This window comes from Ixodes scapularis, unplaced genomic scaffold (genome assembly GCF_016920785.2).
Source record: "Ixodes scapularis isolate PalLabHiFi unplaced genomic scaffold, ASM1692078v2 PGA_scaffold6__148_contigs__length_123643588, whole genome shotgun sequence".
Taxonomy (NCBI): Eukaryota; Metazoa; Arthropoda; class Arachnida; order Ixodida; family Ixodidae; genus Ixodes; species Ixodes scapularis.
Genome location: NW_024609881.1, coordinates 74219854 through 74233202, shown reverse-complemented (window position 1 = coordinate 74233202; position 13349 = coordinate 74219854). Strand labels below are relative to the sequence as shown.

Here is a 13349-nt window from a genome sequence, read left to right as displayed (position 1 = left end):
AGATTACGATTACGATTACTTGAGTGTACGCCTAACGAGATACTCTCGTCGTCTTTTATTGTGCGGTTCAGTAAAGAGCGTGCTCTCAATAAAGGTGTGATCGGTCAGTTCTGCGTGCAGATCAGTTCAAACTGGCCTCCTCGGTTCCGCCGAACTTGCGCGCCTGTCGTACCCAACTTTTTTGCTTTCAAGTGCAGTGAAGTATGAAGCATTGAACACCACGACTGAGGCCGGACAGGACGAACGTACACAGATATCTGGGATCATGGCCGTGTATTTCATTATTTCTCTGTCTCGAGGTACATGATTCGCCTTCTCTGGTTCATTTGGCACATTTCATCGAGCATACTCGATAAAAAAAATGCTTCAAACAAGGCCGGTTCAGACACTAGAGTTTGACAGCGTTGTGTCGAGAACCGAAAACCACTCACCAGCACGTCTGTGCTTCATATCAAGCGTGGAATCCAATTCAAGGAATCATCTTGGCACGCGATATAAGCAGCAAGGATGTCCTGATTTCTTGCTGCCGCAACGCAGTCAGACGCACGCTGTCAAACACTACTGCCTCAACCAGGATTTAGATAATTTAGCATACGTATTTCGCGTTCGTTGCAGCTGAAGGCACGGGCCCGAAAGCAGCAATTCTGCACTGTCCTCTTGGCGCGAGCGCGAGCGCATAGAACGGATATTTAGCGAAAAGAAGAAAACTGAAATGACGCTTCGGGGAGGACCGGCGGCCGGGGGGCTTCGCTAAAATCATCTGCGCGTGCTCAGTGTACTCAACGTGTCTGGACATATCAGTCTGGATATGTAAAAAGAGAAAAGAAAATGAATCAGTGTGTTCAGAAAGTTGTGATTGCAGAAATTGGTTTCGATAATTAATACAATTAATTGTTTGATGGATTGAGGGCCCGTACCGTGAGGACAGGGTGTAGCGAGCGAGGATGCGACCGACACGTTCCAGAACACAACAGAGGAATGAATTTAATCAAGCGACAACAAGTAAGTACAGCGAGAGGGGGCGCCACAGGAATGCGGTAGACTATTTACAAAGTCAATAGGTGGCGACCTCTACATCTCCCCCCTTTATGAAAGATGAAAGATGGAGGAAGCCCACTACATAAAATTTCACAAATTTAAACGGGTCGGCCGAACAACACGTCGGCCACTACGAGTTCGCACAACACCGTCGCTGTCGGTTGGGACCGGGACCGGCTCAGTGGCAGGGGGCGGCCCTTTCGGGCTTGCAGGTCGTGGTTGTTCAGGAACCAAGACGTGTTGCGCTGATTCGGGCTGATCTTGTAGTTGTGCCTCTCCACCGAAAAGCACGAGATGGCGGCGGTTTCGCTGAAGAACACCACCCTGTTCTGTTTCCGCGATATAACTTCGTGGTCGTTGAGCAGGACTCAACACTTTAGCGCGCACTTGATAAGGTCTCACCCAGACTTGCTCTCCGGTTCGAAGTGACGGCACGTCTCTGGCCGCGTGACGCCGGTTGTAGTCTGCAGCCTGTTGTCTTTTGTAGGCTAAATCATTGCTGGCAACCTTGTCTTTCACTGGCCAGTTTGGACGGAGCTGCTCGTCGCGCTTAGGAACTCGGGTCTTCAGCTGCCTCCCCATCAAAAGCTGGGCTGCGCTGAAACCGTTCACTCCCGGGGTGTCTCGGTAGCTGAGGAGGGCGAGATGGGGGTCATCTGCCTTCCGAAAGAGGTCTTTTACTGTCCGTATCATTCTCTCAGCTTCTCCATTAGACTGGGCGAAGTGAGGGCTGCTGGTCATGTGGTCAAACCCGTAAGATTTAGCGAAATGTGTGAACTCTCTCGAAGAAAATGGTGGACCGTTGTCAGACCTTACGCGCTGTGGAATTCCATGGCGAGCGAAGATGCTCTTGATCACATCGATGACAACCTGAGCTGTCGTGCTTCTTAGCGTTACAACCTCCGGGAATCGGGAGTAATAGTCCACCACCAGGATGACGGTTTGTCCGTTGAGGTGGAATAGATCCATGCCGAGCATTTCCCACGGACGACCGGGGAGAGGGGTGGATACCAGCGGCTCCGACAAGTTCACACAAGTGGAGGCGCACTGCTCACAATTGGTAACCATGGAAGTGATCTCCGCAGTTATGCCTGGCCACCATACCGATTCTCGAGCCCGGGCTTTGCTACGGTTAATTCCCTGATGTCCCTCGTGCAGCGACGTCAGCACTTGCAGCCTCAGTGAAGAGGGAATGACTAAGCAGGCACCCTTAAGAAGAACACCGTTGCAAACAGATAGTTCATCCATCACGGCAGCATACTTTCCGAGATGCAGCGGTAGCTTTGACTTCTGCGGCCACCCGCGCTGGCAAAAGGAGATCAGTGCACTGCACTCGCCATCAGAGCCTTGTGCTTTCCTCACATCCTCCAAGCTGACAGGCAGTACTTCGGAGGTGCTGTCAACTACCTATGTGGCAAAAAGTTCCACAGTGTCCAAAGGACAGGGTGCCTTTGGAGGGATCCGCGACAAGGTGTCTGCTGTAGCCAGGAGCTTTCCAGGCACATAGAGCATCTGGAACTGATAGCGCATAGTCTTGAGCCTAAGTCTCTGTACCCGCGGAGGTAGCATGTCAAGCTCCATCTTTCCAAACAGCGAAACAAGGGGCTGGTGGTCCGTCTCCACGTCGAAGTTTATACCACGAACGAACTCGTCGAACCGCTGGATGGCCCACGCCGTCGCCAATGCCTCCTTTTCCGTTAGACTGTATCGTTGCTCGGTGTCTGTCATTGACCGCGAAGCGAAGGCGACCGCTAGACGTTCTCCCGACGGCTGAGTCTGCAGCAAGACGACACCGAGTCCAAAAGAGCTTGCGTCTGCAGAAACCGTCGTGGCATACGCCGGGTGGTACTTGGCCATGCACCGGTCTGAAGTGAGCAGCTCCTTGATGTTTGCGAACGTTGCTTCTTGTTCATGCTGCCAAGTCTAGCTCGTAGTTTTGTTCAAGAGGACTCGAATTGGGGCAGTGACGTCAGAGATATGAGCAGGAATCTTGCTAGGTGGTTTACCATCCCAAGGAGGCGCCTGACGCCAGCGATGTCACTCGGTGGATCCAAGGTCCGGATGGCTTCCACTTTGCTGGGATCCGGCCTGATGCCTTCTGCCGAAACAATAACTCCCAGGAAGGAGACCTCGGAGACTCCAAACCGGCACTTGTCTTTGTTCAGTGTGATGCCAGCTCCTGCTAGCCGAGACAACACCTGCTTGAGCCGAGCGTCGTGTTCCTTCTGGTTACGTCCAAAAACGAGAATATCGTCGATCATATTGGCGACGCCTTCTTGACCTTCGAGGATTCTGGCCATTTGTTTTTGAAAGTACTCCGGCGCCGAGGTGATGCCGAAGGGGAGTCTACAGAAACAATAACGGCCGAAAGGAGTGATGAAGGTCGTGAGCTCCTGCGAGCCGGCTGCCAGCCTGACCTGATGGAAGCTAGCTGTGGCGTCCAACTTCGAGAAGATGGCCGCGTCACCCAGGAGACCAAGGACCTGCTCGACTGTCGGCAGGATGTGGCGCTCTCTGAGCACCACTTCGTTGAGCCGTGTCAGGTCGACGCAGAGTCGATACGCTCCGGTAGGCTTTGGGACGACGACGAGTCCGGAGCACCATGGGGTTGGTTTGTCGAGGCAACGAATCACTCCGTCGCTCTCCAACTTATCTAACTCGTGCCTGACGACCTCTCGCAGCGAGATGGGAATACGACGAGGTGCGCTGAGTGAAAATGGCACGGCGTCTGGCTTCAGGCGAATGGTGTACTCGTCCTTGAGTGTGCCCAGTCCGCGAAACAATTCGGCATGTAGTGTTGTCTCGGGAGCATCCACAGCACCTAGGAATTGTACAACCTTGAGAGCCTCAATCGCCGGAAGACCCAGAAGAGGTACGGAAAGGGAGTCGATCACATAGAGCCGCTGAGAGCTCGTCTTCCCTTGCCACTGCAGTCGTGCCAGATACGACCCCAACACACGCAGCGGTTGACCTCCGGGTCCTGTCAGCAGGCTTTCAACCTTGTCAAGCTTGTCCGGCACGTTGGGAAAGTCACTCGGTACGGCAGACACTTCCGCTCCAGAGTCCACCTTGAATTCCGCGGTGTAGTTATTCACGGTGACGTCCACGTACCTAGCTTTAGCGGATGTTCCCACAGCGTGCAGCTGGACAGAGCCGAGCTTGCCTTGCTTGACTTTCTTTGCACGGCACACTTCGGCGAAGTGTCCCTTCTTTCTGCAGTAGTTGCAGAGCGAGTCCCGTGCTGGGCAGTCTGAACGCGCTTGAGGCGCGCGACCGCAAAACGAACAGGCCGATGACTCACGGGGATGCCCTGCACTGGCTTGGGCCCCGCTTGCACGAGCTGCTTTGGCGTCCGAGCGCCGACGGAATGGAACTTTTATCTTTTTTCGTAGCGTCGACTTGGACTGCACGGGAACTCTCGTTGCTTGGCCGCGCAGACACTTTCTCTTTATCGGCGTCTTCGGACTGACGTGCCTGGGTCCAGGCTTCAGTGAGAGTTAACTTAGCGTTCCGACACAGCTGCTCCGAGAGACGTGTGTCACGCAGGCCGACAACAAACCTGTCACGAACTAGACGCTCTTCTATCGCCGCTGACGGGTAGTTGCAGCGCTTCACGAGCTTACACAGCTCCGCGTAATAGGCATCCACGCTTTCGTCAGGTTGCTGGATGCGTTTGTGGAAACGCGAAGACTCGTAGAGCTCGTTGGCTGGACGCACGAAATGCGCCGTAAAGCGAGCAACCACTGCGGTGTATGAGGCAAGGGACGCCGCGTCGAGCGAGAACGTGTTGAGCAGCGGACGAGCTTCTGGACCCATACAGTAGAGTAGGGAGCGTACCTGGACGTCTTGAGGCGCTTGTCCAAGCCCAGACACGGTGACATAGTCGTCGTAGCGGTCTTGCCACGTCGGCCATGTCGCGACGTTCGAAAAGTCGAACGCGTCCGGCTGCTGCAGATTGACGCCGACCCACTGCGGGCTGGATTCCTTGGACATGATTGTAGTGTGCGGAAGGCTAGCGTCGAGGTCGGTTCACTTCTGACACCATGTTTGATGGATTGAGGGCCCGTACCGTGAGGACAGGGTGTAGCGAGCCAGGATGCGACCGACACGTTTCAGAACATAACAGAGGAATGAATTTAATCAAGCGACAACAAGTAAGTACAGCGAGAGGGGGCGCCACAGGAATGCGGCAGACTATTTACAAAGTCAATAGGTGGCGACCTCTACATTAATTAAACAGGCTTCTGTATACTTGAAGTGTAGGCAAGCGAGAAAACGAAACTGTTCAAAATGTGACGTGTAGCAACTATTCAAATTTATTTATATCCTGCAGTTCACTTTTCCAATTACCCTATATTAGAGATACGAGCGCTTTCCTAAGGGCAGTAGAGGAAAAGAATATATACGGCTAAATCTTGCACAGTCTTTTCGTATTTATGCAAAACAGGACAGTGGTCACCATCCTAATCGGTCACATAAAATACAGCAGTATATAAGCTGGTGGTGTCGACTAAACGTGTGTATAGGAATGTAGAGTGTCGATATGTGACGTTGTATCTTGTGCTGTATGTTTGTATGTCGCGTATGAGTGAAGTGTGGTTCGGGATATGTGCATACGGCATTAGAGAGTTTTAGTAGATCGTTCCGATAGCCCCGATAACGATACTATCCATGCGCGGGGGAGGCGGTGGCGGAGTATCGGGATATCGTTATCGGAGTCATGAGAACGATCTACCAAAACTCTAACTAAAACTCTCTATTGTCTGGCGAGGCGCTCAGAGCAAGATTTGATGGTTTCTTTTTTTCTTTAGTTTGAGCCCTGTCCGTTAGGTGGCGCGTGTCGCCGCCCAATTCAAGGAGTCGCGCGTTTATGTGTCTACTTATTTGAGTGGAAAACATGGAGGCGTTCCATGGCTCCACGTAGCAGCCACAAAGGGTTCGGTCTGGTTCGGTTCTCGGCCTCTCGTCCAATTGGGATCAGTCCCATAGCCTTGAATGGGTGTTCCGTGCGGTGAATAGCGCCAAGTGCGTGTACAGACGTGGTGAGGATTACCAGGGACTTGAAAGTGGATAACAGGTGAGCAGGAGCGTTGAACGATCGGAACCGACGCCGCTTAATGCGGTGATGCTTCGCCTCGCCGCTGTCAACCGAAAACGCCGGATCACTTGCGGCAAGCACAGCAAGCAGATGCTCTGTTCAATAAAGACATCATTCCATTTGTCGCTATTTTGTTTCCTTCTTCGAATGTTTTCCATCCAGAAAGTCCACTGAACTGCCTACCGAAGGTCACCTTGGCTCGCTTGCCTACTGGCCTGTACCGCCGCCGAACCTCCAAGACTCGTGCGGCGGATCAGAAGAGCACGTCGTCCTCAACACCATCAAACTGCCAAGGCTTTCCCACCGCAACGCACGGTGAAGCCTCCGGACATCACCGTTCGCCCAGGCACTTACAGCGGGTAGAAGTGTCTTGGCAAACCCCAAAGCAACGCTGCTTGCGATGTTGAGAAGGCCGCGTCGTCCTCCCCCCCTTGTATATATCATCTCATAATCATCATCACTAGACGTGGCACCGCGGGCCTCCATGGTACGGGCTGTCGCCTTTCCGCGGTGCCACGGCTCTCCTGAGCCAATAAAGATTACAATTACAATTACAATTTTCTGGCCGCGAAGTAAATGCAGCCGGCCTCGCGAAAGCAATCGCGGACAAACCCCCTCGAATGCGCCCCCCCCCCCCCTCTCACATCGTCGCCCCTACTCGTATTAGGTGCATTGCCGGTGCTTCGAGGCGCGTTTCGGAGTGCTTTGTGCGCACGGAAGGCAGTGAACGGGCGAACGCACTTGAGAATCGTAGTTTAGCAAAAAGCAGTCCAGCTCGCTAGGCCTTACTCGTATTGCTCCACTGTCGCTTGCCAGCCGCCATGTTGCTTTTGGGGGTGCTCACTGTGATTACCTGCTGATTGCGTGCCGTGTGACTGCCCATGGGGTTGTTAGTATAACGAAGGGGGGGTAGCGATATCTGTGACGGCTTCTGACTACCCCAAGTGTAGTACCCTACGACAACCCTTTTGTTGAGAGTGTATTCGACGAGAATGCAGGGCGCCGAAGTGCTCGGAGTGTTTTCGCTTCGGGCATTATGGCACCGAGTGTGTCAGGTCGTACGCCAGGGTGGCCAGCGGGGCCGGGACGGCCGAGACCAATGACCACGCCATGGATGCCGAGGAAGCGGAGCGTACTATCCAGGGCTTGGCGCCAGAAGTTTCAACCCCTGCCAAAGAACGTAAGAGTGAAGGAAACAGCTCCTTGGAGGCAGCCAGAGAGAACGGAGGTCAACCGGAAGGCGCACCTCCCAGCGGTGCCGACGTGAAACCCTCTGATGCCGGAGCAGACAAGGAATCGAACGACGCAAGCACCAACGGACCTTCAGATATGGACGACACCAGCGAGTCAACTACGCGAGCCTTTGATGACGATACGGCAGCAGGAAACAGAGCACGCGAACTACACCCCTGAATGGAACGCACGAAGAAGGGACGTTACCAGCCCGCGCCCAACGATCCTAAAGAGGAACGTCGGCGCAGGGAAAGCAAGTAAGGCGTTCTTTGCCTGGTTCCCTGGTGTTTAAGATTGCTGCATGAAGACAACTTCGACCCTGACTGCTTAGGTTTTTAGTGTCTGCACCGAAGCACAGCGCATGATTTGCGAGTCCCAATCAGCCATTACAGTTGCAACGCTGAATGTTCGTGGTTTATGCACTAGGAAAAAGCAGTACCAAATACAGCGATTATTGTCGAAAGAACAACCCGATTTCTTGGCGTTAACGAAACTAAATTGGCTGAGGCGGAACAGGTAGAGGAAGCAGTCAGACCTTTCATGCCTAACTACAAAATCTGTGTGACGCATGCAGTTGGTCATTCGGCAGGGTGCTTCCTGCTTCTGAAAAAGTCGGTACCGTTGTCGCAGTTATGCGTTACTACGGACACTGAAGGACGTTTCATTATGTGTGATTTTGTGCTAACGTCAAATCAATTCAGGCTTATTTGCATTTATGCCCCAAATGTGACCACTGACCGCGTTTTATTTTTTGGCGGTTTACGTCGGTATCTTGATTGCGATAGAGCTCTAGTCCTTGTGGGTGACTTTAATTGTGTTGTACGACAGTTGGATAGATCGCCAATAAGACGGAACGCTGATAAGAGTGAACTACTTTTGGGCGAAATGTTGGAGGATTATGACCTGATTGATGTGGGCACTGTAAAAAACTCGAAGAAGGAAATGCGCTTTACCCATTTTCAAGCGTCGTCCAGTGCGCGTTTGGACAGGGTGTATGTTTCTGCCCCTCTAGCAGAACATTTAGGAAAGTACCGTGTCACTCCAGTCATTTTCTCAGACCACAGTCTGGTTATCGCGACGATAGGCGACAGAGCACCTAAAAGAAGAAGTTTAATTGGAACCTATGGAAACTAAACATAAAGCTTCTGAAAGACAACGTCTTTCTAAAAAACGCAGAGCAGTTTTTGAAAGATGCTTTTAAAGAGCCGGGAGGGGACATTTTCGAGAAATGGGAACTGGCAAAACAAGAAATGAAGGCAATCGCCATTGAGAGGTCATCAATTCTTTCGTACAACGCCCGGTGTGAGGAACGCAGTTTAAATAAGGACCTGATAGAGCTATGTAAAGCAGAGTGCGAAAGACCCAGTAATGGGGTAAAAGACGTGGAGTATGTCAGAGAAACATTAGATCAGCTTCACCGCGAGCGCTATCGTGGTGCAGTAGTGCGCGCCCGTGCAGAAAAATACGCAATGGGCGAGCAGCCCACTAAGCGTGCCTTGGCAGACGAGAAGCGTTACGCACTTCGGAACGAAATAGCCGAAATTGGATTCAAGCAAATGATTACTACGGATCCCGAGAAAATAGCACAGGCCTTCCTCGAGCATTACGCACAGCTTTTTGCTAACAAAGCGCAAGGGTGTCACACGGACATTTATGCCCAGCTTTTAGAAAAACTGCCAAGGCTATCGAATGATGAACGCGAAGGGCTTGAGCAAGAAATTACGATCCAAAAAGTGGAGCGCGCAATCGACGACCTGCCGAACTCTAAGACGCCGGGACCGGATGGATTGGGCGCAGAATTTTACAAGAACTTTAAGAGCCTAATAGCTAGTAGAGAGTTTTAGTAATACGTATAGGGGCAAACGCAAACCTTCCACGTTAGCGTTAACGTTGCGTCGACGGAACGTTACGGAGCGCGCCGAATACGCACTTTTAGTACAGCGGAAGAAGAACGCATACGTAAAGACTTGTAGCGCCATCTAGATGTTCTCCTGTAAACTGCTTTAAGCAATCCAAGGCGGGTATTCGGTCGAGCCAATCCAAAGCCCCGATTCTCCTCGCTTTGTTACGGAAGTTGTGTACGTGTTTTGTCCTTTTTTTTTTTTTTTTTTGTACCGACTGCACGGTGAACACCTTTTTTTGGGTTCGACGGCGTCGCCAACGTTCTTGGCTATCGACACCGATCTTTGTGGGTGCTCGAAAGGGTTCGTCGCGTTGACTTCTTTGAGGAGGTTTATGTCATTTTCAATGGTAAAGCGAAGCCGTACAATGCGCGTAGCACTTGCGCTGGTTTGCCTCACCGCCGCCATTTTTCAAACTGGACTAGTCTCGCGCTCTCCCGTGCGCGACGAGAGCAACGAGATGGCACGCAGGGGACCGATACGTACGTTCGCAAAAATCGATAGCGAGCGTACGTACGCAAGGCTCGCCGCAGTACGTACGTATGGCGCATGCGCAGTGTGGAGGACGCAACGTTAACGTTAACGTATGGGGTCTGCGTTTGCTCCTATACGTATTACTAAAATTCTCCAGTGTTTTTTTGAACGTCATTCATACTGCCTATGAAAGAGAATGTTTGCCCTTTTCGTTTTCTCGTGCCTACACTGTCCTGATACCGAAATCTGATGACCCCGTGAAACTGCGCAGCGTCACCGGTTATCGCCCAATAACGCTATGCAATACCGATTACAAGATCTTCGCGAAAATTCTGGCGCGTCGCCTTCAAGGTGTCGCATGTGAGATAATAAGCGAGCATCAAACGTGTGGGATACAGGGGAAGACTATCTTGACAAATGTGCATGTGGCTCGTAGCGTCCTGGAGGCCTGCAGTGACAGCACCACGCAGGTTGCAGTGCTACAGATAGATCTAGATAAGGCATTCGACCGTGTTAGCCATGATGCACTCTTTGATGTTTTCAGTCATGTCAATGTTGGTGACGCCATCCTAAAAGGTGTAAAGATGGCCTATAAGGACTGTACAACAAGGCTTATAGTGAAGAAAGAGCTCAGTTATGTTATTAACGTACGAGAGTCGGTACGACAAGGTTGCCCTATGTCTCCCCTTTTGTTTGATTTGTATTTAGAGCTTTTCTGTTTAAGCGTAAAAAATAGTCAACGTGTCCGAGGTTTCCAATTTTATAATGCAGAAGTAAAAATAATGAGTTACGCCGATGACATTGCTGTTTTTTGTAGGGACAAAGAAAGCGCTACCGAAGCCATAACTTTGGCTAGAAGGTTTTGCCACGCTACTGGTGCTGTTATAAACTGGGAAAAGTGCCGTGGTTTCTGGCATGGTGCTTGGGCCACTACACCCTCAGAATTTGAGGGTGTATGCTGGGACACAGTGCCGTGCAAGTACCTCGGGGTGCCATTGCAAAGTTTCCGGAATAGCCAAACAACTGGTCGGGTGTCGCTATCGACCTGGACAGGCGTGCTTCTCGTTGGAAGCAACGCGAGCTGTCCATTTTTGCCCGAGCGACTGTTTGTAACGTTTTTCTGATTGCGAAATTCTGGTATGTTCTTCAGGTCATCCATTGTGCGCGAACTAATGTTCAAAAATTTCATCAAATTTTCGCCACATTTATTTGGAACTCGAAGTATGAGCCGATGAGACGAGACAATCTTTTTCATCGAGTTTGTAACGGTGGCGTGGGGCTTTCTCACCTTTTTGTCAAGCAGCTTGTGTCACGCTTCTTTTTTTTTTTGAGAGACAAAGAGCACCCGTTCATTCGCACACTGATTCAAACAAAAGTGTCACCACATTTGCCATTTTTTCTTGTTTCTTCTCATGGCGGCGAGCCAACAAGAATCACTGGTGTTTTGAAAGAAGTTGTTGACACGATGGGGTTTCTGACAGCACGTTTTTCTTTGAATTACCTTTGTGATGTCAGTCTATCGCGATTTTGTTGTGAGTGTTTTCCCCATGCCCTTGTATCGAGGTGTGTCCCAACATGGCCACGATGTGCTTAGTCGTGTAAAAAGGATGTGTGTTCCCGCGGCTGTTAAGACTTTCTTTTATAAATTACACACGAATACCTTGCCAGTTAAGGTTTGGCTTAAAGAAAGAGGAATCTATGTGCCATGGTCGGTAAATTGCCTTCTATGTAAAAAACCTGAGACTATTGAACATGTGTTTATTTTTTGTTGGGACGCGGTATTTTTCTGGGATGTCCTCCAACGCACTTTAAAGAAAGAATTACCTGTAACCCCAACAGGGATACGTTTCCTTAGTGTGGATAATGATAATGAAGTTCCTTATGACATGATTATGTTGTTAGCTTTGTGCAGCATTTGGAGATCACGTATGGCTGTTCGACATGCTGACCTTGACGCAAAAGAAGTGCAGATATATTTCTTAAACCTTGTAAAACAAGTACAGAGTGTGTATTTGAACTGTGAACCTGAACCGGAGTGGACTAGTAATTTAAAATCACTCCTCGAAATGCGTGATTTTTAATACGCTGTGCAAAAAAGCTGTGCAGTGCTGTTAGAATGACATGAATGTTGCTGTAACTACCATGCAATAAAGAAAAAAAAAAAGGATCGGTGGCCGAGTGGGCTAGCGCACACCAGCTCGGAGCACGTGGAGCGAAAGCTCGCGCTGCAGAACCCAGGGATCCTGGGTTCAATCCCCACTCCTGCCCGTTTCGATCTGGATGAGCATCGTACCGGCGTGCGGTCGTGTATCACTACTGTGTGGTGCACGTTGAAGAACCCAGGCTAGCGGTTGTACTGCACTGGCTAAATTTCTCATCTACAGCTGGGAGACTCGTCGCCCCTGTGAGGCAGACCAAGTTCTAGGCTGTTTAAACATATCACACAACCCAATTATTTTTTTTTTCAAATGGATATGCCTCACAAGCACTTACAGTTGTAAAGTGTCAGTCCAGAAACAAAGGTATAGTTGTTGTTTCGTAGCGCCTATGTCAACAGTGCGTCGCAGAATTTTGATACTATCGCTGGATGCGAAGATCCCAACCCAATACGTTAGCTAAAAAAATACTAAAAAAACAACGCAATTCAATTTTTGCGCCATGTGTTTGTTCAGAATGACACCAGAAGCCACAAAAAGGTGGCAAAAATTCACATTTTAAATTGTTTTAATTGCATGTTGGCTGTATTGTTTACAATAAAAGGAGCCCGTGTCTCGAGAAGAGCATTGAGGCATCATAGTTTACACGAGACTTAAAAGAAGAATAACTTCTTACGTCACCCACTCCTGCGTGTGACTGAATCGCGTAGCAAATGCTGCCTGTTTCACTCACCCTTCGCTACGGCGATTTCTCCGTCCGGATGTGCCATTTTTTGGAAAGCTGTTGGAGAGATTCCAACCGGCATGGACAGCTTCTGGTCTCCCAGCAGGGTTACTTCCATCCTCCTTTCAGCTACGTTGCGGAGCACTCTCGGCCGCAGGCGTAGCCTGTGTAAACATTTGTGCAGCCTTGAAAACTGCGTTTGGCTTACGCGTTTGCATGTGACAGACAGCGCTGTAACCCGCTTGTAATAGCTTAGAGCGCTTGCACCATCTGTGAGCTAACCTTGAAGGACTTCCGATCTTCGTATAACTGAAGGTTTTGATATACCAAACTTCCCAGTCTCTGGATCGCACTCGCATAAACGGCTCTTAAAAACAGAAGTTCCGAGACAATTAAGTCGCACCTCAGTGTAAGTAGCACACAGTCTTGGGGCGGTGCGAAGGATAGCGCGTGGAGTCACAGCAGCTGCGGGTTTATGTTGGAAACAGCGCCCAAACAGCAAAGATGAAGAAGGTGTAGACGGGACAGGCGCTTAAGAACAGGCCGAAGAAGGGCAAAATAATAGTCCGTTCGGCAGATGATCCGCCTTTCTCCTTTATCGCAAACGTCAGTACATGCTGCAAAGTTAAAGAGGAGTCAACAATTTTTGTACTTTTGGTAAATACCGCTTAGAACTGTTCTTTGACACCCCTAACCTATAAAACACGCGTCAGCTTTTTTTTCTT

The 13349-nt window shown here is 50.3% G+C and overlaps 1 protein-coding gene across 1 annotated transcript in view; it reads right to left on the bottom strand.

The window, feature by feature from the left end:
- LOC120836697 (hydroxyacid oxidase 1) overlaps nt 1-13349 on the bottom strand; it is a 38528-nt gene that overhangs the window by 24404 nt on the left and 775 nt on the right. The window contains exon 2 of the mRNA XM_042294813.1: nt 12634-12788. Coding sequence (XP_042150747.1) covers nt 12634-12788 — 155 coding nt within the window. The remainder of the gene's footprint in view (nt 1-12633; nt 12789-13349) is intronic.